The sequence below is a fragment of the Euleptes europaea genome, chromosome 4 (genome assembly GCF_029931775.1).
Source record: "Euleptes europaea isolate rEulEur1 chromosome 4, rEulEur1.hap1, whole genome shotgun sequence".
NCBI classification, from domain to species: domain Eukaryota; kingdom Metazoa; phylum Chordata; class Lepidosauria; order Squamata; family Sphaerodactylidae; genus Euleptes; species Euleptes europaea.
The window spans coordinates 70,994,781-71,019,319 of record NC_079315.1 but is presented as its reverse complement, the minus strand read 5'-3'; the positions used below and the strand labels follow the sequence as shown (position 1 = coordinate 71,019,319).

The following is a 24,539-nucleotide window of genomic DNA, read 5'->3' as shown; positions in this document are numbered from 1 at the left end:
TTTCTTTTTATCTAAATATAATCATGAAAGGCAAACATTACAAATTGCAAGAAGATGGTACTTTGTTATTTTTTACTTCAAACTGAATTTGATATATGATGTATGACATATTTTCCCATTCCTCATTTGTGTATAGCAAAATAATTATAATAAAATCTTTTTAAACAAATTATTAACAGGCATTCCATACTGGAAAAGATAATCACTAGATCCTTTTTAAAAGCAATTGCTTATTTCACAGTGTTCAGATTTATGTGAAACTCCTCTCCTCCTGCCTCTCTCCTCCCCATAAAATGTTCAGATATGTTTATCTTCTGTTTTTCAGTAGGTGGCACCATAATACCACCTGTCATTTAGCCCCCTAATGAACAAAAATTAACAGAAAACAGTTGAAAGACTGAGCCCATTACTAGCCTGCAAAGGCCAAATAAATATCAAGAGTTCTATAGAATCGTCTCATTATGTACAGATGCATATACAGCAGACATCAAAAAACGACTGCAAACAGTTCAATTCATAAACAGCTGGTAATACTGTCATCTGCCTCAGAGAAAACATGCAATAAAGACACACACAAAAGCATAATGGCTGGTCAAATGCTTAACAAACAATTAAGGTTAATGCCTTTAAATAAGTGGCAAAGGAATAGTATAAGATTTTTACTTTGGTAATATAAAATATTCTGAAATAAAACAAATGAAAGCATACATTAGTTTAGAGAGGTGTATTTTAAGCAAATCATTCTTGCTTTTAACTTTGCTTAAAATACACCTCTCTAAACTATGTATGCTTTCATTTGTTTTATTTCAGAATATTTTACATTACCAAAGTAAAAATCATATACTATTCCCAATCTTATCCCCATCCTAAACTGCTTGACAAGCCTAAATTTTGGCTCTAATGCCTCCTTCTTGCATTTCAAATCTAATGTAAATGAAGTTGTGTCAATCTTCAGATGTTTATCCTTCTGAGACAAAAGAGACAATGAAGCCTGTAATCATGAGTTACATCTACAGGCAGCTGATGGGAGAAGTTGTCCAGGGACTAAAGAGTATGGTGTCACCTGCATGCAAATGACACTCAGCTCTGTTTCTCCTTTTCACATAAGGCAGATGTCCTGGGTTGGTGATTGGAAGAAGTAATAAGCTCGAGGAAGACCAATAAACTGAAGGTCAGTTCAGACAAGAATGAGGTGCCAGTGGTTTAGAGTGAAGCTGGTGGAGGAGTACCAAGATAGTTTGTTTTGGACTAGATTTAAAGGAAAAGCAGGTTCACATTTTGGGGATTCTTTTAGATCTGGAGTTACAGATGCAGAAACAGATCTCCTGTGTGACATGCAGTGCCTTGGTTCAGACCGTTGCGTCAGCTGCAGCCTTTCCTCAGCAGTCAAGATCTGGCTACCATTATTCATGATTAGATGACATTCAGTAACAAATTCCACATGGGGATGCCCTTTAAAATGGTCTGGAAGCTTCAAATTGTAACAAACTGCTTAAACCAGATTACTATCCAGGGCAGGTTGCAAAGAACACAACATACCGATATAGAAAAAGTTCACTGGCTACTTATTTACTTCCAGGTACAATTAAAAAGGCCCTGAGCCGGATGGCCCAAGCTAGCCTGATCTTGTCAGATCTTGGAAGCCAAGCAGGGTTAGCTCTGGTTAGTACTTGGATGGGAAACCACTAAACAATACCAGGGTCATGACGCAGAGGCAGGCAATGGCAAACCACCTCTGTTTGTCTCTTACCTTGAAAACCCTACAGGGGCACCATAAATTGGCTGCAAATTGGTGGTACCTTCTACCACACAATTCAAGGTGCTGGTTATTAATTTTAAAATCTTGACCAGTCTATCACCAGCATACCAAGAATCACCTTTTTCCATATGTTCCTGCTTAACCATAGCAATCTGATGGACATGACTTTCTTTTTGTGCAGGCACCTGCAGAAGGAAGATTGGTGGCCAACAGGGAGAGGACAAAATATTGTTGAAGGTTTTCACGGTCAGAGTTCATTGGTTCTTGTAGGTTATCCGGGCTGTGTGACCGTGGTCTTGGTATTTTCTTTCCTGACGTTTCGCCAGCAGCTGTGGCAGGCATCTTCAGAGGAGTAACACTGAAGGAGAGACATTGTCCTTCAGTGTTACTCCTCTGAAGATGCCTGCCACAGCTGCTGGCAAAACGTCAGGAAAGAAAATACCAAGACCACGGTCACACAGTCCGGATAACCTACAAGAACCAAAGGGAGAGGACATTTTCCATGGGGCACCCTATTTATACAACTTCCTTCCAGAAGAGAAGCAAAGTGGCTAGCTGTTCCATTATTACACAACATGCCTAAAATTAATCTTTTCACTTAGGCTTTCCATTTTTAATTGAAAAGAGTACTGTTGAGGTTTTAAGCTTCTATTTTAGCCTTTTATGGTTTCAGTCTTCTGATTGCAGCGGGGATGAAAGTGTGTGATATGATTTTTTTTTATAAGTAAATACTTAACAGGAAGCAAGTTCTCCCAGAAGTCAGAGGCATTTGCTTCTGAATAAATATACTCAGGCCCTGTCCTTACTCCCTTAGACACACTTCAGGAATATTTGTGGGGTCTCTCTCCCCCCCCCCATTACTAAAGCATCTTGAATATAGACGTATGTCAGCAGTTGCAAACACAATAGCTGAATACTTACCTACCACACTAAATACAGCATATACTACTTAGATGCACTATACCAGGGGTCTGCAAACCATGCGGCTCTTTGGCCAGTTGAGTGCGGCTCTCCAAACTTGGTTTGGAGCCCCTGCTCTCGCGCCCGCTCGCGCCGGCGTGCCTGAAAGAGAACGAGAGAGCAGGCGAGCGGGCGTGCTGTCTCTCCCCCCCCGCGCGCCGTGGAGAATGGCTCGGTCCCTCTTTCCCTTGCCCTCAATGGTTGGGAGGCTAAAGCCTCCCCTCCCCTCTAGCCACGCGATTGCTGGGCGGGCGGCTTGGCGGTTCCTGCCCCTCCCCCCCGCCTATCAGCTGTTGGGCGGGGCAGGCTTCCTTTGGTAGACTTGGCCTCCGGCTGAGTCCCATTGGGAGGCCATGTCTATCCACTGGCTTTCTTGGCGGTAGACCTGGACTCCGAGGAGGGGAAAAAGTCCCCCTTCAGAGGCCAGGTCTACCAATTGGCTTCTATGGGCCTCCGGAGGCCAGGTCTACTGCCAAGAAAGCCAATGGGTAGACCTGGCCTCCCAATGGGACTCAGTGTTCTCAGTGTTATAAAGTTTAGCTTAGTATGTAAACATACTGGTAGTTCTACCTATTGTGACTGTAAGAAAGCTTCTGGCTAAATATACTTTCATGTGTTTACTACAGAATTTGTTTTCTACTCTAGTGCCTAAAAACCGTTACCCCAGGTATATCTGATCAAGGATAACACACTGGAGATCAGGAAGTACTTTTAGGGCTTGCTCTATTTAATGGTACCAAGTTTAAACATACAAGCCGGGATCAAAATCTCTCCAGCCGAAACACAGAGAGTCAGACTGCAGAAAGAATCACACTTGCAGTTCCGAATTGATCACTTATATAGACTTCTAACAATGATACTTTCTTGAATCACCTCATGCTGTCATTCTTAAACAATCAGTCTCTGTAAAGCCAGTGCAAAGCCGTTCTATCAGCAAAAAGTTTAGATTTTATAATAAAGCAAGGATTGCATATATTTCAGTATTTCCAAAAAAATATATGTTTTTTTCACACAGTTTTTTCCCCTGTAGGTCAGAATTTCTAGACATTTTACATCTCTAACCTGTGACTAAACTGAGGCTATCTGTGGACCCACAGATATCTCAGTTATGAGAAAGGGCCTGTCACAGATAGCCTCAGATATTATCAAGGAAGAATGAGCAAAAAACTATTCCTGTAGCCAAAAGGAATTAAAAGCCTCGATAGATGACTGATTAAACTCTTAAACTTGCTAAAGATAGAAAAGAAACAATAGTAAAAGGTGACAGAAACAGAATAAAAAGTCTAAATGCAGCATTCCATCGACTCAGAGACAAAGAGAAATATTATAACAACCAGTTATAATGGCACTTAACACACACACACAATCTTTTTTTTTAAGTTTATGATTCTGAAGACACCATAATTTCTTTCATTAAAAAAACAGATGTGCTTGTGGAATAAAGCTGTATTGGGAAAAATTAACTCATCAAATTAGATTAGCAACAAAATCAAGTAAGTGTGGATGCTTTTTATGCTGCCTGGATTCTATTTATATATTTTACTAATCATCACTCAGCAACTGGAAATCTACAGAAAGAAGTAATTTGACAAATATAGCCTTGGATACTCACCGTGAGGGCTTATTCTCCTCTGAGGCGAAGGGCATCCTGAGCTGCGGGTTGTTTTCCCTCTCCATCCGGGTAGGCAGGACTAAAAGATTCTGACTTCCTGTGATACTTGGCGGGAAAACAGCCTGAGGAAGCCAGTTACCGTCTAGACTAGCTACATTAACAGCAGTAGGAAGAACTCGCTATATAAACTAACTGTAAATTGCAATTGCATATAACCCAACATGAACAGATAGACAGATAGAGCCATTCCTGTGCTAAGCAGGAGACAAGTACTGAACAGTTAAAATTTTTATTGTAAGACAAGTTATAAGGGAGGGGCAGGATGCCCTTCGCCTCAGAGGAGAATAAGCCCTCACGGTGAGTATCCAAGGCTATATTCTCCCCTGAGGCAAGGGCATCCTGAGCTGCGGGACTTATAAGAGCTCCCCAAAAAAGGGTGGGATAAGCTACACTTACTCGACTACATTCTGCAGGACCCTGCGGCCGAAGGCCGCCTGCGCTGAGGACCATGTGTGAATTTTATAATGCTTGATAAATGTTGAAACAGAGGACCAGGTTGCGGCCCGGCAAATTTCTTCCAGCGGGGCCTGTTTGTCAAAGGCGGCAGTAGTTGCCATACTCCTAAGGGAATGAGCTGTGATGCCCTCGGGCACTGGCTTGCCAGCTACCTTGTAAGCTTCAGCTATGCATGCCTTGATTGTGTTACTGATGGCAGCGGCTGACATCTTTTTTCCTTTACTGGGGTTAGATATTCCTATAAATAGGAAGTCTGACTTTCTAAATTCTGCAGTACGCTTAATGAATGTGCGGATGGCTCTCCTGAGGTCTAAGGTATGCCATAATGCTTCGGTTGTGCCTGATGGATTGGGGCAGAACGATGGGAGGTTTATTTCCTGAGATCTATGGAAATGGGAGTTTATTTTAGGCCGGAAGGTGGGGTCAGGAGTTAGGACAACCTTGTCTTTATGGAAGACACACAGGCCTTTTCTGATGGAAAGGGCTCTGAGTTCCGATACCCTCCTAGCTGAGGTAATAGCTGTAAGGAAGAGGACCTTCATGCGAAGGTACCTCATCGGAACCGTTTTGAGAGGTTCGAATGGTGGACCCATGAGAATCTTAAGAACCAGATTAAGATTCCATGTAGGGAACCTGTGAGAGGCAGGAGGTTGAATTTGGGATACCCCTTTTAGAAAGGCAGAGATGTGTCTATGCTGTGTCGTGGGATGTCCGTCCGTGAAAGGAACAACAGTAGAAATGGCGGCCAATTGTCTTCTTAAAGTGGAAGCCTTCAGGTTCTGTCTAACCCCTTCCTGTAAAAATTCCAGGATGCCGGGAATGTCAGGGTGAAGTGGGTCCATTTGCTTTCTCCTGGCCCAGCGAACGAAAGCCTTCCACGACGCGTTGTAAATGCGCCTAGTGGAGGGCTTTCTGGCCTCCAAAATTGTGTTAACCACTTCGACGGAATAGCCTAGCTCTAGCAGTGACCGCCTTTCAAGTGCCAGGCGGTCAAACAGAACCAATGAGGGTCTGGGTGAAGGATAGGTCCCTGTCTGAGAGTGTTGGATTCCGTTGGAATTTGCCATGGATCTTGGCAGGACATGCGCTTCAGAGTTACAAACCATGGCCTCCGAGGCCAGTAAGGGGCTATTAATATCACATTGGCTTTGTATTGATGGATCTTGCGGAGGACTTTTGGTAGAATGGGTATTGGGGGGAAAGCATACAGCAGTCCCCTGGGCCACGGGCTGAGAAGGGCGTCTGTGCCTTCTGCCTTTGGGTGAAAATACCTGGAGTAGAATCTGAGTACCTTGCGGTTTGATTCGGAGGCAAACAGATCTACTAAGGGGGTGCCAAATATTTCTGTGATCTGAAGAAATGTTCCTGGATCTAACTCCCATTCTCCTTCGTCTAAATTTTGCCGGCTTAACCAGTCGGCCTGGCAATTGAGGTCTCCCTTGATATGTTCCGCTCTGATCGAGGGAAGATTGGCTTGAGCCCAAGTGAGAATTGCTACTGCTTCTCTGTGAAGGGAAGAGGACCTGGACCCCCCCTGTTTGTTGATGTGCGCTTTTGTAGCGACATTGTCCGTTCTGATAAGTACATGATGGTTCCTGATTATGTCTGCGAACTTCCAGAGAGCTAATTTGACAGCTCTCAGCTCCAACAGGTTGATATGGAGCAGTGATTCCTGGTGGGTCCAGCGACCCTGGGCTACCTGATCTCCCAATATGGCCCCCCATCCGAAAAGGCTGGCGTCTGTGAAGACTTGAACAGGGTCTTCGTGAATATACTGTGTGGCTTTGTGCAGGTTCGACGGAACAGTCCACCACAGAAGACTGTGTCTGACGCTGTGTGGGATTGTCACTGACTTGACCTTTTTTCTTGCTATATCTAATTGGTGGGGACGTAGAAGCCACTGAAGGGGGCGTGAGTGAAAGCGTGCCCATGGGACAATCGCTATGCACGACACCATCAGGCCCAGTAGAGCCGCAAGGGACATTAGCATAGCGGACTTTGATTTGGTCAGTTTGGTAGCAAAGGTTTTCAGTTTGCTTATTCTCTCCTGGGATAGAGATAAAGAGTTGGTCTTTGAGTTGATTCTGGTTCCCAGGTGTGTCATAACTTGGGAAGGTTGTAAGGAACTCTTGCCGAAATTTATGAGATATCCATGTTCCTGGAGGACCTGGATAACGTGATCTGTATGGGTGCGGGAGAGATTTGGTGTTGGAGCACAGATCAGAATATCGTCCAGGTACGGGTGTACCTGGACTCCTTCCTGTCTGAGTGTAGCAATGACTGTTACCAGTACCTTCGTGAAGACCCTCGGGGCGGATGTCAACCCGAAGGGGAGGGCTCTGAATTGGTAATGGTTGGGTCCATAGGCGAACCTGAGGAATGGTCTGTGTAGTGGATGTATAGGAATATGGAGGTAGGCCTCCGTCAGATCCACAGCCGTCATAAAGGTGCCAGGGAGTAGAGATTCCACTATTGACTTGACTGTTTCCATGCGGAAGTGTCTTCGAGCCATCCTCTTGTTGATGTACTTCAAGTCGAGGATGGCCCTCCAGTCGCCGTTTTTCTTTGGCACCGTAAAAAATATGGAATATACTCCCTGGCCCTTCTGAGAGCTGGGGACTGGCTCTATGGCTTTGATGAATAGCAGGTGTTGAATTGCTGTTATTGTCCTTGAATGTTTCTCTGTTTTGAGTGATATAGGGGAATTTAGGAAGAGATCCCGGGGTCGGGAGGTGAATTCCAGTAGGTATCCATTTGATAGGATCTGAGAGACCCATTTGTCCGGGTTGGACAAGGCCCACCTTGCTGTGAACATTTGTAACCTCCCCCCCACGTAGGTGTGATCGGCGTCACTGAGGGGGGTGTTTGGGTAATCGGTCGCCCTTATCTGACCTGGCCTGGAAGTTTTGGGGCCTAGAGAATCTCCCCCCTCTGCGAAAGGATCTGGTATTGTTCCATGATCCCCGGTTTGACACCCAAGAGCCTCTCCTGAAGTCTGTTCTGAATCTGGGAGTGAATTTGGGGGAACGAAAGGAATGATACAGAGGAGAACGTTGGTCTTTTTGATCTGCATGGGAAGGACCTGTTTTTTATCCTTTGTTTCAACAAGGATACTGTCCAGCTTTTCTCCGAAAAGCCTCCCCTCTTTGACTGGGTAGGCCATCAGTGTAGCTTTGGCCTTAAAATCAGCTGGCCAGGACCTGAGCCATAGACCCCTTCTAATGGAGGTGACTGATGCCATTGACCTCGCTACTGAGGACATGGTATCTAGTGAGGCATCCGCCATCACGGTCAACGCAGTTTGTACTCTGTCAAGACCACCAAGAACTCTGAGGCTATCATCTGGTACAAGTTGTATAATTTTCTTGACCCATAAATAAGCGGCCCTAGCAAAGATGGAAGTGGTAGCGCTGGTCTGAATGGCCATGGCTGAGGCCTCGTGCGCCTTCCTCGCCAGGTAGTCTGACTTTCTGTCTAACTGGTCCCTCAGGGAGCCCACCCCGTCTTCTGGGATCAAACCTGGTGATTGGAGGTCCAACACAGGGGCGTCTACTAAGGGAACCTTAAGCATTTCCATGGCATGTGGAGCCAGATTGTATAATTTTTTAATACTAGTGGGGAGTTGTTTATTGGGAGTTGGGTGCTCCCATTCGTCTCTGACCGCGTTAATGAAAAATTCTGGGAAGGGTACTGAATTGGTTGTTGTCTTAGGTCTTGGAAAGCATTCCTTGACCCCTTTTTTTAACTTAGACTTTGGCTCTTCAGATTGATCTGATTCCTCATTGAGATCAAGGGCGAGGATAGCCTTTGCCAAAAGGGCCTGATAATCCTCCCCAGAAAAAAGTCTGTTATGCTGTTCTACTTGTTGAGGTGGGTCTTCGTCGGAATCGAATTCCCCCTCCTCTAACTCCTCCTCCTCCTCATAATCTACAGAAGAAATGGGAGACTTAGAGAGTTCCATTTGATTCTCCCTGGTTTCACATGGCTTAGCCTTCATTGCTGCTTTTGTAGGCCATGACCCACTCCTGCCAGCAGAGGGAGCATCGACCTTTGATTTTGCCTCATTTACAGCAGAAGTGCAGTTGGAAAAGGAAGGATTAGGCGGGAGATTGGGAGGGGGAAGGGAGGGGTCCAATCCCATAGGGGGAGGGAGGCGAGTTTGAAAGGATTGAAAGGCCATCCACTGACGCTGGAGGGCATAATTAATAAGGTCATCAGCATTTTGCCATGAAATAAATTGTGCGCCTGCCACCTCCTGGGAGGGGGGGGGGCTGCCAACTCCCGGCGGGAACGTTCCCGTTTGCGCAGGGTTACCAGAGGATGCAGCTGCCATCGGATCCGAACGTCCCTGATGCTTGTTGAGCGGTTTAGCCGGTTTTGGGGAAGAGGCGGGTGACTTGCGCCCGGCTTTCGCCCCTGCTCCAACTTTAACGCCGCGCCTTTTTCTCCGGGCGCCCGGTAGCTGCGGCGCTATTTTGCGCGCCTTTTTAGGCTTTTCTAAAGGCGCCTCCAGATCAGGCGTCTGGGTCTCTCCCGGTTCCTCTTTGCTCCCTAATGGTCCGCCTGGGCGGCCGTTGGGAGAACCGGAGCCCTTGGGGTTGCTCTGCACCAACCCCCTTTGATAGTCCTTCTCAGAGAGAAGGTCGTCTTCCCTAACTAAAATGGCGTCGGCCATCTTGGCTAAGGAAATAAGGAGGGAAGAAAAAAACGGAGGGGGGGGGTAGAAGACAGACCAACACTCAAAAAACAAGGATCAAGGCGAAGATTAAGGACTCACGGAACACTGAGAGGTAAGCTGTAACACGAAAGGGAAAGAAACTACTCCTAGCTAAAGAAATGAAGCCTAAAGGCACAGAGCTATGCGGAGTTGCCTGCTCCACCCGGATAGGCAGGACGGAAACTGGCTTCCTCAGGCTGTTTTCCCGCCAAGTATCACAGGAAGTCAGAATCTTTTAGTCCTGCCTACCCGGATGGAGAGGGAAAACAACCCGCAGCTCAGGATGCCCTTGCCTCAGGGGAGAATTAAGTAGACATAAGTGCTGTAGCTGTAGCAACATGTTGTTGAAGCTATAAAACCAAATGTATGGTAATAATTGTAAACATTTGTTCTTTCTCTTTTTCATCATTTATTTGTTTTGCATTTGCCTTTTTGCACTGGGGGAGGGTTTTTGCATGTGTGTGTTTTGTTAATTGATGATTATGTGTAATCATTAGTCAGGCTCAGTAATACACATTCTTCTCATTATGCTTTTGACTTGTGAACAGTTTTTATGGACACATGATTACAAAACAGCTACAAAAAGTTTATTTTTATTGTTACTAAAAAATGACCATGTTTATCCAAAACGACAGACATAACTTACATCATTTTTTCAGGACAGTGTGAGAAACAGCAATTAACTGAAGAAGCTGGTTTGATAGAATAACTAACATTACATGTTACATATGACACAGGGTGGCCTCCCAAAGCAAATGCAGGTGTCAGCTGAGTCTCCACCTTCCCAGCTTTCCATTCCCATATAGAGAAACCCCTTGGGAAAACAACAAGCTTAATCAAACACAGAAGATGTTACTGGAGATTCACGCCTGATAGGAAGAAGCCTGCTCTACTGAGTCATGTTACACATTTCCAAATATAGAAAATTTACACGCCCATGTTCAGATACATATTAGAAGCCAGTCTAGATGGATCAAAACTGACCTGATATTGTCCTTGCAACCCACGCCAGCCAGCATTTGAACCATAGCATTCTGTAGTGATCATAGTTTCAAGGCACTCATCAAGGGCAGCCCCATCCAGACCACACTGCAGTAATCTAATCTAGATGTTACCAGAGCATACACCACAATGGCAAGACCTCTCTTGCCCAGGAAAGGCTGCAACTGGCTCACCAGCTAAAGCTGTTAAAAGGTGCCCCTAGCAACGGCTGCCCCGTTTATCCAACAGGAAGCTCAGGTCCACCAGTATCCTCAGGCTACAAATCTGTTTCTTTAGGAAGAGTGCAACCCCACCCAGAACAGGAGACACACTTCAGTTTTTGAGGTAGTCATTCTGCTCAGCAGTATCACCTCTGTCTTTTGGTGACTAAGATTCAGTTTATTAGTCCACATCCATCTCAAAACAGATTCCAGGCACTGGTTCAAAGTTTCCACAGCCTTCATGGAATCCGCTGGATACACAAGATAGAGCCAATTACCATCCAGCTCAAAACTCCAGATGACCTCACACATCAGTTTTATGTAGATGTTGAAAAGCAGAGGGGACAAGATGGAACCTTGTTAGATCTCAGAGGCCAAATAGCCAAGCAGCGCTATCATAGGACTGAAAACACTGCAAAATGATGTCTCCAAATTCCAACCCTGAATGGTAGTGCAGAAGAATACCATAATAGGTGGTATTGGGGGGTGGGGGAAGGGCTTTTAACCAGAACCCAATACTGACATGTTAATATAATTCATCACTTTTTCCTGCATTGAATGTCAAACTGAATAGATTGGCACTGTTGAAGTTCATCCTTCATTCTCTCAAGGAAAATACCATTGAAAAACACTTATACCAGTGCTCACATCTGCATAATTATTTTTGGATACACGAGGCATAATGAATTCATTCATACCTACCCAAACTGTTATCACTGCTTGTTGGCCACGAAGCTATTCTGTCCCTTAATGTTTTCTTTTTACAAGAGTCATCTGATTTCACAGAAAGCTCCACTTCTTCTTTCCGGATTTCTCGCACAAGTTGCATGCGACATCGAGTAAAATCCTGAAAGGAAATCTTTCCATTTTCATCTGCACCAAGCTGATGCATGATCTCAGCCACAGACTCCTCCATGTTTAGTTGGCGGCACACCATCAATAAGTCATTCCTAAGGAATTTTTTAAAGCAAAAGATGGGGAAGGGAGAGAGAAGACCAAAAAAAAAGGGTAGTTTAGCTCATAAGCACAATAAATGCTCTGTATAAGAGGAATGCTCAATAATTCAAAGTCATCTGAAGTCCAATAAAGTGACTGCATTTTTTCATTTCAACAAAGGCACTTCCAGGCCAGCCAATTTCAGTTACAGAAGCCAATGTCTGAACAAAGAAACTTATAACCTCCAGTGGTTACCTGGCACAGCCACATACAGCAAACTCTCAGGAGGTTGCATGCCGAAACTTTATTGTACCAGTAAGATTTTTACTCTTATTCAGGTATGAAGCAAAAAAAGCAGAATGGAATGAATAACAGAAAAAGGCAGATGGAAAGGAAGAGAAATAAAGTGATCTTGTTTTAATTCATGTCTGACCTTCCACATTTCTCCCCACAACAGAAAAACATATCATGCAAGACTGAAACTTACCATTATACTTTGCAATATCTAAAGAGGCATATAGAGTAACAACATGGCATATAATAAAATGGAGTGTAACTCGGTCCACCTAAGAAACCCGTGGTTACAATAGAGTCCTCTTTTATATTTTCTTGCTGCCTACATGTATACAGGCAGAACCAGGGCCACTGTGTGCATTGGGGTTGGCTGGCTGGGCATCCCTCCAATGAAATCTTCTCCCTCTCCTCTGTGCAAATCACTCACACTCTGCAATACAAGCAACTTGTCTTGATGCAAGCACAAGGACTAGGTGAGATACACAGGTTATCAACTCCCCTAGCGGCCCATAACATTGTGAGGGAAGAGAAAAAATAGGGCTTTGTGAACCAATAAAAAAGTTTCACACATAGTGCTGCACCTGTAGTGAGAGTGGGCTGTGTTCAAAGTCACAGGAGTAAAGAAAATTTGCTCCCCTCAAGTAATAAAGTAAACCATTTTTAAAGCTATCACATACAGGAAGAAGAAAAAATCCCACAAATTGAGACTACATCCTATTTCACACTCATTTAAAAATCTCATCTGTTTCAAATCAACTAGAATATTTCTCAAGGAAATTATCGCTCAATTCAGGAAATTATCACTCAATTCCGGAATGCTCATGACATTTTAGAAAGGCATCATCCAGCCAATGTGACCATTAAGGCCCACTGATTTCAATTGGAGTAATCCTAAATACATCTACTCAGAAGTAAGTCCAATTTTATTCAGTGAGGCTTACTCCCTAGAAAGTTTCTTAAGATTGCAGCCATAGGCATGCACTTCCAACTCATCATTTAAGTCAAAAAGATATGACAGTGCTAGAGTATGTCCAGAGATAGATGCTCTTACAAATAGTTCCTCAGAAACTTTATAGGAAAGGTTAATGTAATTTTTGTTTCCATTTCCAAAGAAGAAACTGGCAGTTCAGCAATGAAGAACAACTCAGTAGCTCCCAGGTTCCACTGACATGTTTATTTATATCTTTATCTGTTGCAGTCATGGATCAGCCCAAAACTTACACACACAGTCATCAGCACATCTACAGACAATAAAATCTCAACCACTAACATGTGACATCATAAGAGATGTCTAGTTTCCATGTCCTTAGCAAATCTAGATAAGTTGGCACATACCAATACTATTAAATTATCTATGAAACTTCTGCATCAGCAGTGCATGGGAAATGCACTATAAGAATAGGTAACACCCATTTTAGAAGAATTTGACAAGAAATGAGGGCCTTGTTACTTTTGCTACAGCCCAATCATACTAATACTAATCAACAAAAAGTAGTCATGCCATCCAAAAGGGATGCTGCATCCAAAGAAACAAACCGATTTAGAAACTAGACTCAAGACTGTATCATTACATTTATTATTATTATTAACTTCATTTTTAGCCCACTTTTTTCATTGAGACTCAAGGTAATCTGCAAACTATGAAAAACAAGGCCTTCTTAATCAACATTATCGTATATACTCGCGTATAAGCCGAGTTTTTCAGCCCTCAAAAAGGGCTGAAAAGCCCAACTCAGCTTATACGCGGGTCAATACGGTAGGTGGAGGGAGGGGAGGACTTACCGCCGCCGCCTGCCCGCGCGCCTTCCCTGCGGCCTGGGAGCGGCCTGCGGGGCCTCCTGCGCTCAGGGAGGGGGCCGCCGCCTGCCCACCTTCCCTGCGGCCTGGGAGCGGCCTGCGGGGCCTCCTGCCCTCAGGGAGGGGGCCGCTGCCTGCCAGCGCGCCTTCCCTGCGGCCTGGGAGCAGCCTGCGGGGCCTCCTGCGCTCAGGGAGGGGGCCACCGCCAGCCCGCGCACCTTCCCTGCGGCCTGGGAGCGGCCTGCGGGGCCTCCTGCGCTCAGGGAGGGGGCCGCCGCTGCCGCCTGCCCGCGCGCCTTCCCTGCGGCGGTTTCTTCCCCCCCACCCCAGCCCAGCGCGCCTTCTGCGCAGCGGCAGTTTCTTCCCCCCCACCCCATCCCACCCCACCCCACCCCATCCCAGCGCGCCTTCTGTGCGGCGGTGGCAGCGGCGGTTTCTTTCCCCTCCACCCCATCCCACCCCACCCCGTCCCAGCGCGCCTTCTACGTGGCGGCAGCAGTTTCTTTCCCCCCCACCCCATCCCACCCCAGCATGCCTTCTGCGCGGCGGCAGTTTCTTTCCCCCTCACCCCATCCCAGCGTGCCTTCTGTGCGGCGGCAGCGGCGGCGGTTTCTTAACCCCCCACCCCACCCCAGCACACCTTCTGCGTGGCGGCAGCAGCGGCGGTTTCTCCCCCCCCACCGCGCAGTCCCACCTTTCCCCGCGGCCCCGTCTGGCTGGCCAGCCCTGGGGCCAGGGCCAGTCCTCCCGCTCGCCAGCTGATCAGCGGCCCTGCTGCGCATCGCCTCTCCCGGTGAGTAGGGGCTCTTCCCCCTCCCCCTGTAGGATGGCGCTGGGGTCGGGGTGAGTCTTGAGGGCTCGGGAGCCCGGGCGAGAGGGCGACCCAGGGCAGGGGCGAGATCGTCCTCCCGCTCTAAAATGGCGGCCGCCATCTTAAAATGGCGGCCGCCATGTTAGAGTGCTGCAGTATTGACCCTCGGCTTATACTCGGGTCAATACAGGTTTCCCTTTTCTGAGGCAAAATTTGGTGCCTCGGCTTATACTTGGGTCGGCTTATACTCGAGTATATACGGTACTTCTGCCTTGTAAATATCAATCACCAACACTACGCCCCTCCTGGTCCTTTTTCTCAAACTGGTGTGCAGCAGCGTATCTCAAAGTACCAAAACACACTAACAAGCATAAAAAACACTGGAAACTATAGATTTCCAGAGCTCCTTACACCTGGGTGCTCCTATTATGGCACCTTTAGGCGATGGAATCTTTGACAGATGGAAAGCAGGAAGGACTTGCCACTGATGCTCAACTGCCAGTTAAATTTGGAGAAAGGGAAAAAGGAGCCAGGGAACAGAGGAAAGGTAAGGATGATGGGAAGCCTATCAACCTTCCTAATTCAACTCCAGACCCAAATTAAAAAACATCTGAGCTCGCCTCACATTAGGGTTATCATTTTTAACTTAAGAAAGTGCGTATTTCATGTTACCCCAGCTTGAACTTCATCTGCATCACTAGTCTGTTAAAGCAAAAATGAACAAGAGTTGTTTGCCATCTTAACAAGACTAACAAGAAGCTTTCAGACCCAGAAATGTTTTCTTAGTTAACAAATAAGCACATACCAATGAAGAACACATATCTGATAAAGTGAGTTCCAGTCCATGAAAGCTTCTGCCATAATACATATACTGTCATTTAAGGTACCTTAATACTTGTTTTTGTCTAAGATCTCCTTCAGACTAAATTCTAAAAAAAAAAAAAAAACTTGTTTAAACTTGGGGGAAATAATTTCCTGACCATCAACATCATAGCATTATAGCAGCTAAAGCATAAGATTTTGCTGGGTTCATCACAATCTTCTATACTACCAAAAACTGACACTGTACATTCATTTTTGAAAACTTCAATAATTTGTTTGTGTAATGGAATGTATCGATAGATTTCCTACATATCTAGTTCACTCAATTCCCATTAACCTTGGTGGTTCAGTGACACAGAAACCGCTTTTAATGCACATACAGCCACTTTGAACACTGGGGAATTCAAAGGAACCACTCATTGAGGAAGTCAAATTTTAATTCAAAACTTGTACAAGAGCTCAATTAAAAATCTCAAAATTACAAGACAGTTTAAATAACATAAGTAAAAACATTAACTGATAAGAAATTAAAACTAAAGGGCAACCATCATACACAATTATAAATACAAGACTTATTCGATTTCTTATACTGACATTAACTTCCAGATAGGAGCCTAATGTATGAAACAGCACTGACATATCCTCTTAAAAAAACAGGCTTTCAAATTAGGGCGGATTCACATAATATGCGAACACATGAAACCCAACAGAACTTTCAGGAGCTATCATTGTCATGAAAATATGGCATCACCTGTACATGGATTTCCTTCACAGAGGCAACAGCTGACACAGTGACTCCATGCAACCTTTTGGGTTAGAAAGGGGACACACACACACACACACACACACACACACAAACAGAATAAGGGAAGAGTGAAATATCTGCTGCAGGGGAGAACAATAAATGAAAATCATACCCCTCTTCCATTTGCAAAAGTTCTCTGAGGGATCTAACCACTACACCAGCCATGAGCATCACATATGTTCCCAACATGCTAGGAAACCAGTTGTCACAGGTTTCATTATATATTTTTTGTTTATATTAAAACAATGAAGCCCTGTGGCACATTCAAAGTACAACAAACTCACTCCTGAACTTCTGTAAGCAAGACAGAGTAATTATAAGAACACAGATTCAACAGGGTTACACTGGAGTAACGCTGCATATGGTTGCACAGTAAAATACCTACACTTCTGGAATTTCTATTAAATTATCAAAGTTGTGCTTTGATGATATACAGCTGACTGCAGAACTTTGTTCACTTTTGCTATTCAAAATGATATGTTTAATACAAAAAAATCCATTTTAAAGTGTCTCTATTTATTCAGACTAGGAACAGTCCAATATTTGGTAAGCAAATGACTCCTTGAGAAGAATATAGTATTACCAGCATGCACTTTATCTACTACTACTGAACTGTCCATTTGCCCATTTTAAAGTTTGCTTCTAGAACATGCTAAATTAAATTTGATTTGGCACAACCTGCGTATTTAACTGCAAGATAATTACTAACAAGAGCTAAGATTTCAGGGAGTTGCAATGACTGTTTCTAATTATAGTTAACTTTCAATAGTTTAATGTGCTAAACTTCTTGCCAATATTACTGAGATTATACAAATAAGCTTTGCATAATTAAAAATTTAGTTCCAAATAAAGTTATCCGTAGGAATGATGTGTTAAATGTTCTCATTAAAATGAACCACACAAATTAAAAACCAAGGGCCAAAGAAAAGTCACTTAAACAGTACATATATTCCACACTTCCACAGCTAACTGTAGCAGATATATTTGAATACAGAAACAGTAAGGCAGCCGGCAGGTATTTATGTGGAAATTGGGGTTTTTTTCTCCCTCCAAAACAAATTTCTTAGACTTCTCTGGACAATCCTGACACCACCCATTCTGTTCATAATTCTCAATCAAGTGTGCTCTGAGTTCAATTTACTCTCTACTCCATTCTTAGGGCAAAAATTAGAAGGGATGGGAGTAGAAGTTTTCATTAACAGTATCTACATTTTAAAATATTTTCCCCTTCTTGACTGTCTCAATTAACTTTAAGGAAGGTTTTTCCTACAAAAATGTTTGGCACAAAACCCATATGAAGGGGGGGAAATGGAAAAGCAACCGCCAAAATCAGATAAAGGAAACGATCCCAAAATTATTTGTTTATTTGATACAAGTTAACTGCTTTTTGACCAAGAAGGGTGCCTAAGGCAGACTGCAATGCAATTTTAAAAACATAACACAAACCCAAAAAACAATTCATAATATCTTTAGAAATGCCACTTTCCCTCAGCAGTGTCAACATATAATAAAATTAATCCCCCCAAAAAAGCTACATTCCACATCAGAGATGTCTAATCAGAATACTAGAGAACTTGCCAGCATACAAATGCTGATATTCAAAACTCTTAAGAGCCATCAATATTATACAATTAGAATAAATCATCCGGTGATCTCCCTCACACACTGGATGAATTTCTCATAGTGATACATAACTCTAAGGCATCAACGGCAGGAACGGATACGGGATTAGATAGACTCTCTGATTCAGCAAGGCTAGAGAAGTAAAGCTTCCAGAAATTTCAAAAAATTGAAAAACCATGTCTGCTCCCTCATTTTCTCCTAGAAACACAATTGTTGAGGGAAATGGGAATATATACAGGTTTTTTCCCCTTACCAAGCCTAAACTTATCCTGCCACTTTAACAGCATTCAATGCATAATGTACAATTTATGAAATTTACAAGTGCCTTAGTTTTCTACAAGGAAAACTGTGAATATACCCCGTGGCAGTACGGATCAGAGAGAGCACTGCAAATTGCTTCACCCTATGCTCCCTCAGCACACATCTTTTAGTTTTTGCTACCTGAGAAACAACAAAAAATAGAAGTTGAAAACAATGACTTTAAAGGAAAGGAAGTGTATTTGGTCAGCATCAATCTCATAAAGTCACAACAGGTCTAGTAATGTATTTGAATATCTGATTAAACACTGAAAATAATGAACTCATTGAGACATATAGTATCATGCTCAACATAGCATATTAATTGTGGAAAAAATTAATTACATTTTAAAAATGAACAAATCTTTCAAAACAGTCATATCTGTTGAGAGGTTCCCTGAAACTTATGTCTACTAGCAGTACTGCTTCAGCACACCTTAATAATTGAAGTTTTGGGATCATCTTCAAAGGCAGTCCCACACAGAATACAATGCAGTAATCTAACCTGAAAGTGACAACAGCACAAATAATCCCCATCTATAGCTCACTTCTTGAAGATGGGACTAGGGGTGTGCATTCAGCTGAAACCAAGCCGAAAATATACCCGAAAAATGCCTTATTGGTATTTTTTGGTTCTCTCACATATTTCTAGGATTTTTTCAAAAAGCCTTAAAAATGGTCCTAAAAAATCCCGAAAATATTCAACACTTTCAAGAAGTTAGAAAACCAGCATTCGCAGGATCCCTGTAATTGTTTTTTCCTCTTGAGTCAGGAGGTTCAATTTATGTTTTCTTCATTTGGGGGCCTATAGAATTGGACCTCCTGACCCAATCTTTATCAAACTTGGGGGGTTCTTCTAAAAAGAGTCACCAGCAGCTATGCTGCAAGTTTGGTGCCTCTATCTTAAAAAATAGCCCCCCAAAGCCCCGGAAAGATTCCCTATAGGCTGTAATGAAGCTGATTTTTTTCAGAATTAAAAAAAAAACTTCAAAAAAAAAACCCATATCAATGTAAGTATTCTGAAAAATCCAGGAATCCTGATAATTTTGGGTCAAATATATGCAAATCTGAATTTTCCCAAATTTTGTTTTGTACACCTCTAGATGGGATGCAGCTGGCAAACCAGCTGCAGCTAGCAAGTGTGCAAGAGACATAATATGGGAAACCATCATTATCTGATATTGTAGGTTGTCTTACATTAAAAGCTTCATGCTATATATTTTGAGTAATACCTTATCCTAAAAAGAATTTCACTTATTTCAAAAGAAAATACTTCATAGGAGCTTCCCTAAGCTGCTTCAAATGGAAACAGTCCTCAGAAGAAAAAGGTGTGGGGTTCCCCAATATTTTCAAACTCTTTTCACCTCTGCTTCAAAATACAAACCTTATCGTACCCCACCTGATCACCTCAGAGGATGGAAAAGAGGGGCTTTGACAAAAAATGTATATTGCACATGCAATTATGCAGTGTATGCTTTCCTCCCTCCCTTGTATGTTCCTTGGCTGTCACCATATTACATTTGAGCATCAAGTCAGATTTACAACAAAAGTCACCTTAGTGAGCCAGCATTGTGTAGTGGTTAGAGTATCAGACTAGAACCTGGGGGACCCAGTTTCAAACTGCTACTCTGCTAGTATATTCGAACTAATAGAGCTCATTGATCTCTCTCTACTGTGAAAAATGTATATAAAGGCAAGTAATCTGCATCTATGTAATTGCAAAGAAAGAACTTATAATTTACTATTTTCCATTGTGGAACTAATAATGAGATTACCAAGTACGTATTATACAGGTGTTTCGTTGGTTGCATTTACTCAATTTGCCAAGTTATTGGCATTTTCATTATCTGTCTGTGAAATGTAGCTATACAAACGCCTTTATTTATCAGCTATACAAACTACCCACAGAGCCTCATAGGAAAGAATACTTATTACTCAGGTCCCTTAATTACAATTTCATTCCTGTTTTAGTGTTCACTGCCAATGAGTTACACCAGTCTTTAAAATGTAAACAGTTGTTACATAATTGTCAGTGCATTCCTAAGGAGAGTTACCCCAGTCTAAGCCCATTCATTTCAATGGGCTTAGACTGGAGTAACTCTCCTTAGGAATGCACTGTGAGTTAGTTGTACCCTCCAGTAAACCTATTCTGATCTTAAAGACTATAAATTTAGTAAAAACAACAACAACAACAACACTGTGCTAAATGCTTCAATTATGATTTAACCATGGTTTTCAACTATAATTGTAACAAATATAAGATACCTCAACAAACAGAATTCATTTTGGAAACTTTACATATGTGATAAATAAAACAATAACATTGACCTGACGATAACTGCCTACCTCAGTTCTGAGGCACTTTAGGCAAGACTGTAAAAAGGTCATTAATTTCAATATTCACTGAACAGAACATTGAGAGGGTGAAAAGTAAACATTGGAGATTATGCAGTTGTTGTTAAAATAAATTGACAATATGTTAAAACTAAACTGACAATATGTTAAACTAACATTTTATGATGATTAAATGTTTCTACTTCCATAAATGCCAAACAAAATGTGTTGCACAGGGTGTGTGCTTGTTTTTGGTTTTGAGAAGGGATCTTTTTCCTCAGGCTCTGCATCTGCAGTCAAAATTATCCTTAAGGCAGGGTAAGGAAACAGAAAATACCCTAACTCCTTCATAGTGGATTATCATCAAACACATTATAGCATACTAATTGTTGCCCAAATAATTAACATTTAAACAAAAAAAAAGTTCTTGGAAATGTTGTAGGGGTCTACAGGAGGTTTTTTAGTGCTTCCCAACATTTCCATTGGAAAACTGAGGTCTCCTCATGGTGTCATGACCCTCACTGTGCTGGCTCTGGACTCAAAAGCCTCAGAGGAGCCTGGGGAGCCAGAACACATGAACACATGAAGCTGCCTTATACTGAATCAGACCCTTGGTCCATCAAAGTCAGTATTGTCTACTCAGGCCGGCAGTGGCTCTCCAGGGTCTCCGGCAGAGGTCTCGGTCTCAGGCAGAAACATGGCCTGGAGGAGAACAAGAAATTGTGGGAGACCTTCCGCATGGTAGATGATTTTGCCCCATCTGTTCTATAGGCTGTCCCATGAAAAGCCTGCAGTTGAGGCTTCTCCACCAGACCTTCCCTCTGTCTCCCCGGATCCTGGGGCAACTACAGGTCAGTCCAGGCCCTGGCTCACAAGCCCACCAGGATTCAACCCACCCAGCAAGAGGAGCAGGTTCATGCTGAGAGAGTTGAGGGAAGGCCCAGTGCCAGTTTAGAAGTCATGCTCTAGCTGAGGAAACAGACTAGACTCTCTGTAGGATTCTGGCTTAATTAAGACCCCACCAGAAGAATTGCAGAAACTGCTTCCAGAACAGCTGGGACTGTTTTTGCTCAATCCATTTAAGCAGAAGGCAAGGTAAGAAATGCTGCTGGATCAACCAGTTCACAACCCTTGGGTATTAAATCCATTTCCAGACCCTACTGAGTGGTAATCTGCAGGGTAAATCCTGGCTCTCAAGAGACCAGGAAGCCTGAGGCCAGAACACATGCTATGTGAAAAATCTTGCCTTAAACAGCATTTTGCTCATTCTGAAAGATAAAACAGATTTTTTTCCAGCTCTTCCCAAAATGTTCTAATTTTTCCATCAGAAAAACTGAAAAGGTCCTCTGAAAAAAACAGGGAACAACATTTTTTCCATGTCTTCATATCTCTAATGGCATACCATCCAACATCACAGCAGAAGAATCCAAATTAATGAGTGTATGGTAGATGAATGATTAAATACAGTGGGCGCTATTCTCAACACCTGTGAGGTACCTGAACTGCATTGTAGACAGGCAGCATAGATGGTAAGTGGCCTTGAGGAACAGGAACATTTGGAAGAACAGTTCAATGGAGAACTGGGCTCAAGAATTCTTGGACTGTGATCCCAGAAGCTCTTTGATAACCTGCATGTCAATCCCATCTGGTTTACAAAGCAAGACACCTTGTCTTTTGAGGTGCTTTAGCAGAGTGATACTCATCCGCTTAGGAAGCACACATGGCTGTTTGACATGCAATTTGTAGTTCTTTGAGGAGCTTGAAGTTGGCAGGTGGTCCTCAACTCGAAACAGCAACTGCTGGAGGGACTGGACGATGGTAAGTTGTGAGGCTTTCTGAGCCAAGGGCCCTGTGCTAGGAATGGAAGTAGAGTTTTTCTTCTAAAATAAACCCATCACTGCAGTCTCTGTGCTTTTATCCCAGCATCCTGGATGCTGCTGGGAGGAGAACAAGGTAGCAACAGAGAACACAATACAAAACTACTGCTACCACCTTGGCAGCCAGCCACTTGTGAAAAGAGGAAGATGGCCACAGTGGGATAGTTTTTTTCCCCTTTCATTGTGGCCAGCTTGCTCTCCTCCAGGAGGCTTGGAAATCTCACTCTCACTTGAACGCTGTGGTTCATGCTGGGAGGACAGAAGAAGGCAGGGAGTAAAGAGCGCATAAGCTTCTTGTGAAGAGAAGCTTGAAAATGCTGCTGGCTGGTTCGGAAGTGGCTCCTGCAGCGGGAAGTCTGTGCACCTTTACACCCCTCACCCACTTCTCTCCATAATCCTGGCACAAGGAAGAGTAGCTTTGGCCATCTCACTCGTACCTGAGTTGTGGGATTCATGCCAGGGAGTCAGCAAGAACAGTGAGAAAAATAAAAGGCACACAGGTTCAGCAGTGGTGGAGAAAGAAAACCCGACAAGCTCACACTCAGAGGTACTCTGGTAATTTAAAAGGTCAGTTATATATTTAATATTAATTATATCTTATATTATTATTTGTAAGTGTGTGGTGGTGCACAGGCCACATGGTAATCGTGTGGCTCTTGTAATTAATAGTAATTAGAAATGTGGCTCTCCACAGAATGAATGCCATTGGTGTAGCATGTTCAAGAGAGACAGCATGGTGTAGTAGTTAAGAGTGGCGAATTCTAAGCTGGAGAATTGGGTTCAATTCCCCACTCATGCATACGAAGCCTGCTGGGTGACCTAGGGCCAGCCACTGTTTTCTCAGCCCACTAGGAGGCAGGCAATGGCAAACCACCTCCAAACATCTATTGCTTTGAAAACCCTAGGGGTTGCCAAAGACTTGAAAGCATACACGTGCGCGCACACACAAATAGACACATTATTCAAAGAACTTCACAGATGGTTACAAAATTTTACTGCAACCATAATATCCAAACATTAAACCAGCCCAATACTACAGTTAAATTTGTGTGTGATGTTTTGAAGAATCAGAGAATACAGACCGCAAGATTCTTCACAGGCTTTCTTGTCTGTAAGCAGCATGCCATTGCTAATGTAATGGAAAAAATTATCCATGTTTGCTTCTTTTGAAAGGAAGCATAATTTCAGCAAGTATTTTCTTAAATAACACACAAACACACACACAAAGTGGACACATTTTAAAAACGAGCTTTCTACTTAACCTACCTTGCATACCTGCAGCTAAGAAGCACATGTTACTATTGCTTGTCTCAACATCATTCTGCTTTGTATGTATAAATTAATGCTTTGCATGAGAACTTTCCAAGTTAAATAAGTAAAGGACTACTTCTCCTAACAATATCAGGAAGTAATCACCACACAATACAATTGCAAGCAAGAAATATAGACAGTTATAACACAAAATTCTGCACAGATTCTATTTTTTTTACTCATCTGTATCCTCTATAATTAACATGGCCTGACTTTCTAATTACATCCCTTATCTATTACATACATATACGATTTGATATGTATTTAAGGCTTTCAGTGCTTTACAGAAAGCAATTCTGTATATCTGTGAAACTAATTATGATGCAAAATAGAATAGTAATTTGAGATAACAATACTACAAAACACTTGCCTGTGCCACAGAGTGGATGAAAAATGAGCACGAGCCCCATTTCAAGTCCTGTCATATCCCATAAGACAAGCTTAAAGGAGGTGTTCTCACAAAACCCAATAAAGCATATCTGTGATACAGAAGAGACAGTCAATCTATCAGCTTCCACCCCCAAATCATTTTAAAATATATTTAATAATAGCCGCCAGATATTTCTTCAAACAGCCCATGCTAAATAGGGCAAATTGGGAAGGCATTCTGGGGTATTTCAGGCAGCACAATTTAACCAAAGGATTCCCTCCTTACAGAAGGCAAAAACACCAGGCCACCCTAGACATGGTGTGGGCTGGTGCTTAAGTTAATCAGCAAGCCCTCCCACCCTTCCTCGAAGTACATTGGGATAGGAAAAGGTACCAAGCGGTCCACTTTGGATGGTCCAAAGCAAATGCCTGGTGAGATAATTCTCTTGGTCCTGATCATCAGTGCCTTATCCTTCATTCTGCCTTGATGGGCATCT

General features: G+C 43.1%; 1 protein-coding gene across 1 annotated transcript in view; it reads right to left on the bottom strand.

Annotated features, from left to right (window-relative positions):
• MCC (MCC regulator of WNT signaling pathway) overlaps positions 1-24,539 on the bottom strand; it is a 249,633-nt gene that overhangs the window by 217,352 nt on the left and 7,742 nt on the right. The window contains exon 2 of the mRNA XM_056848103.1: positions 11,469-11,716. Coding sequence (XP_056704081.1) covers positions 11,469-11,716 — 248 coding nt within the window. The remainder of the gene's footprint in view (positions 1-11,468; positions 11,717-24,539) is intronic.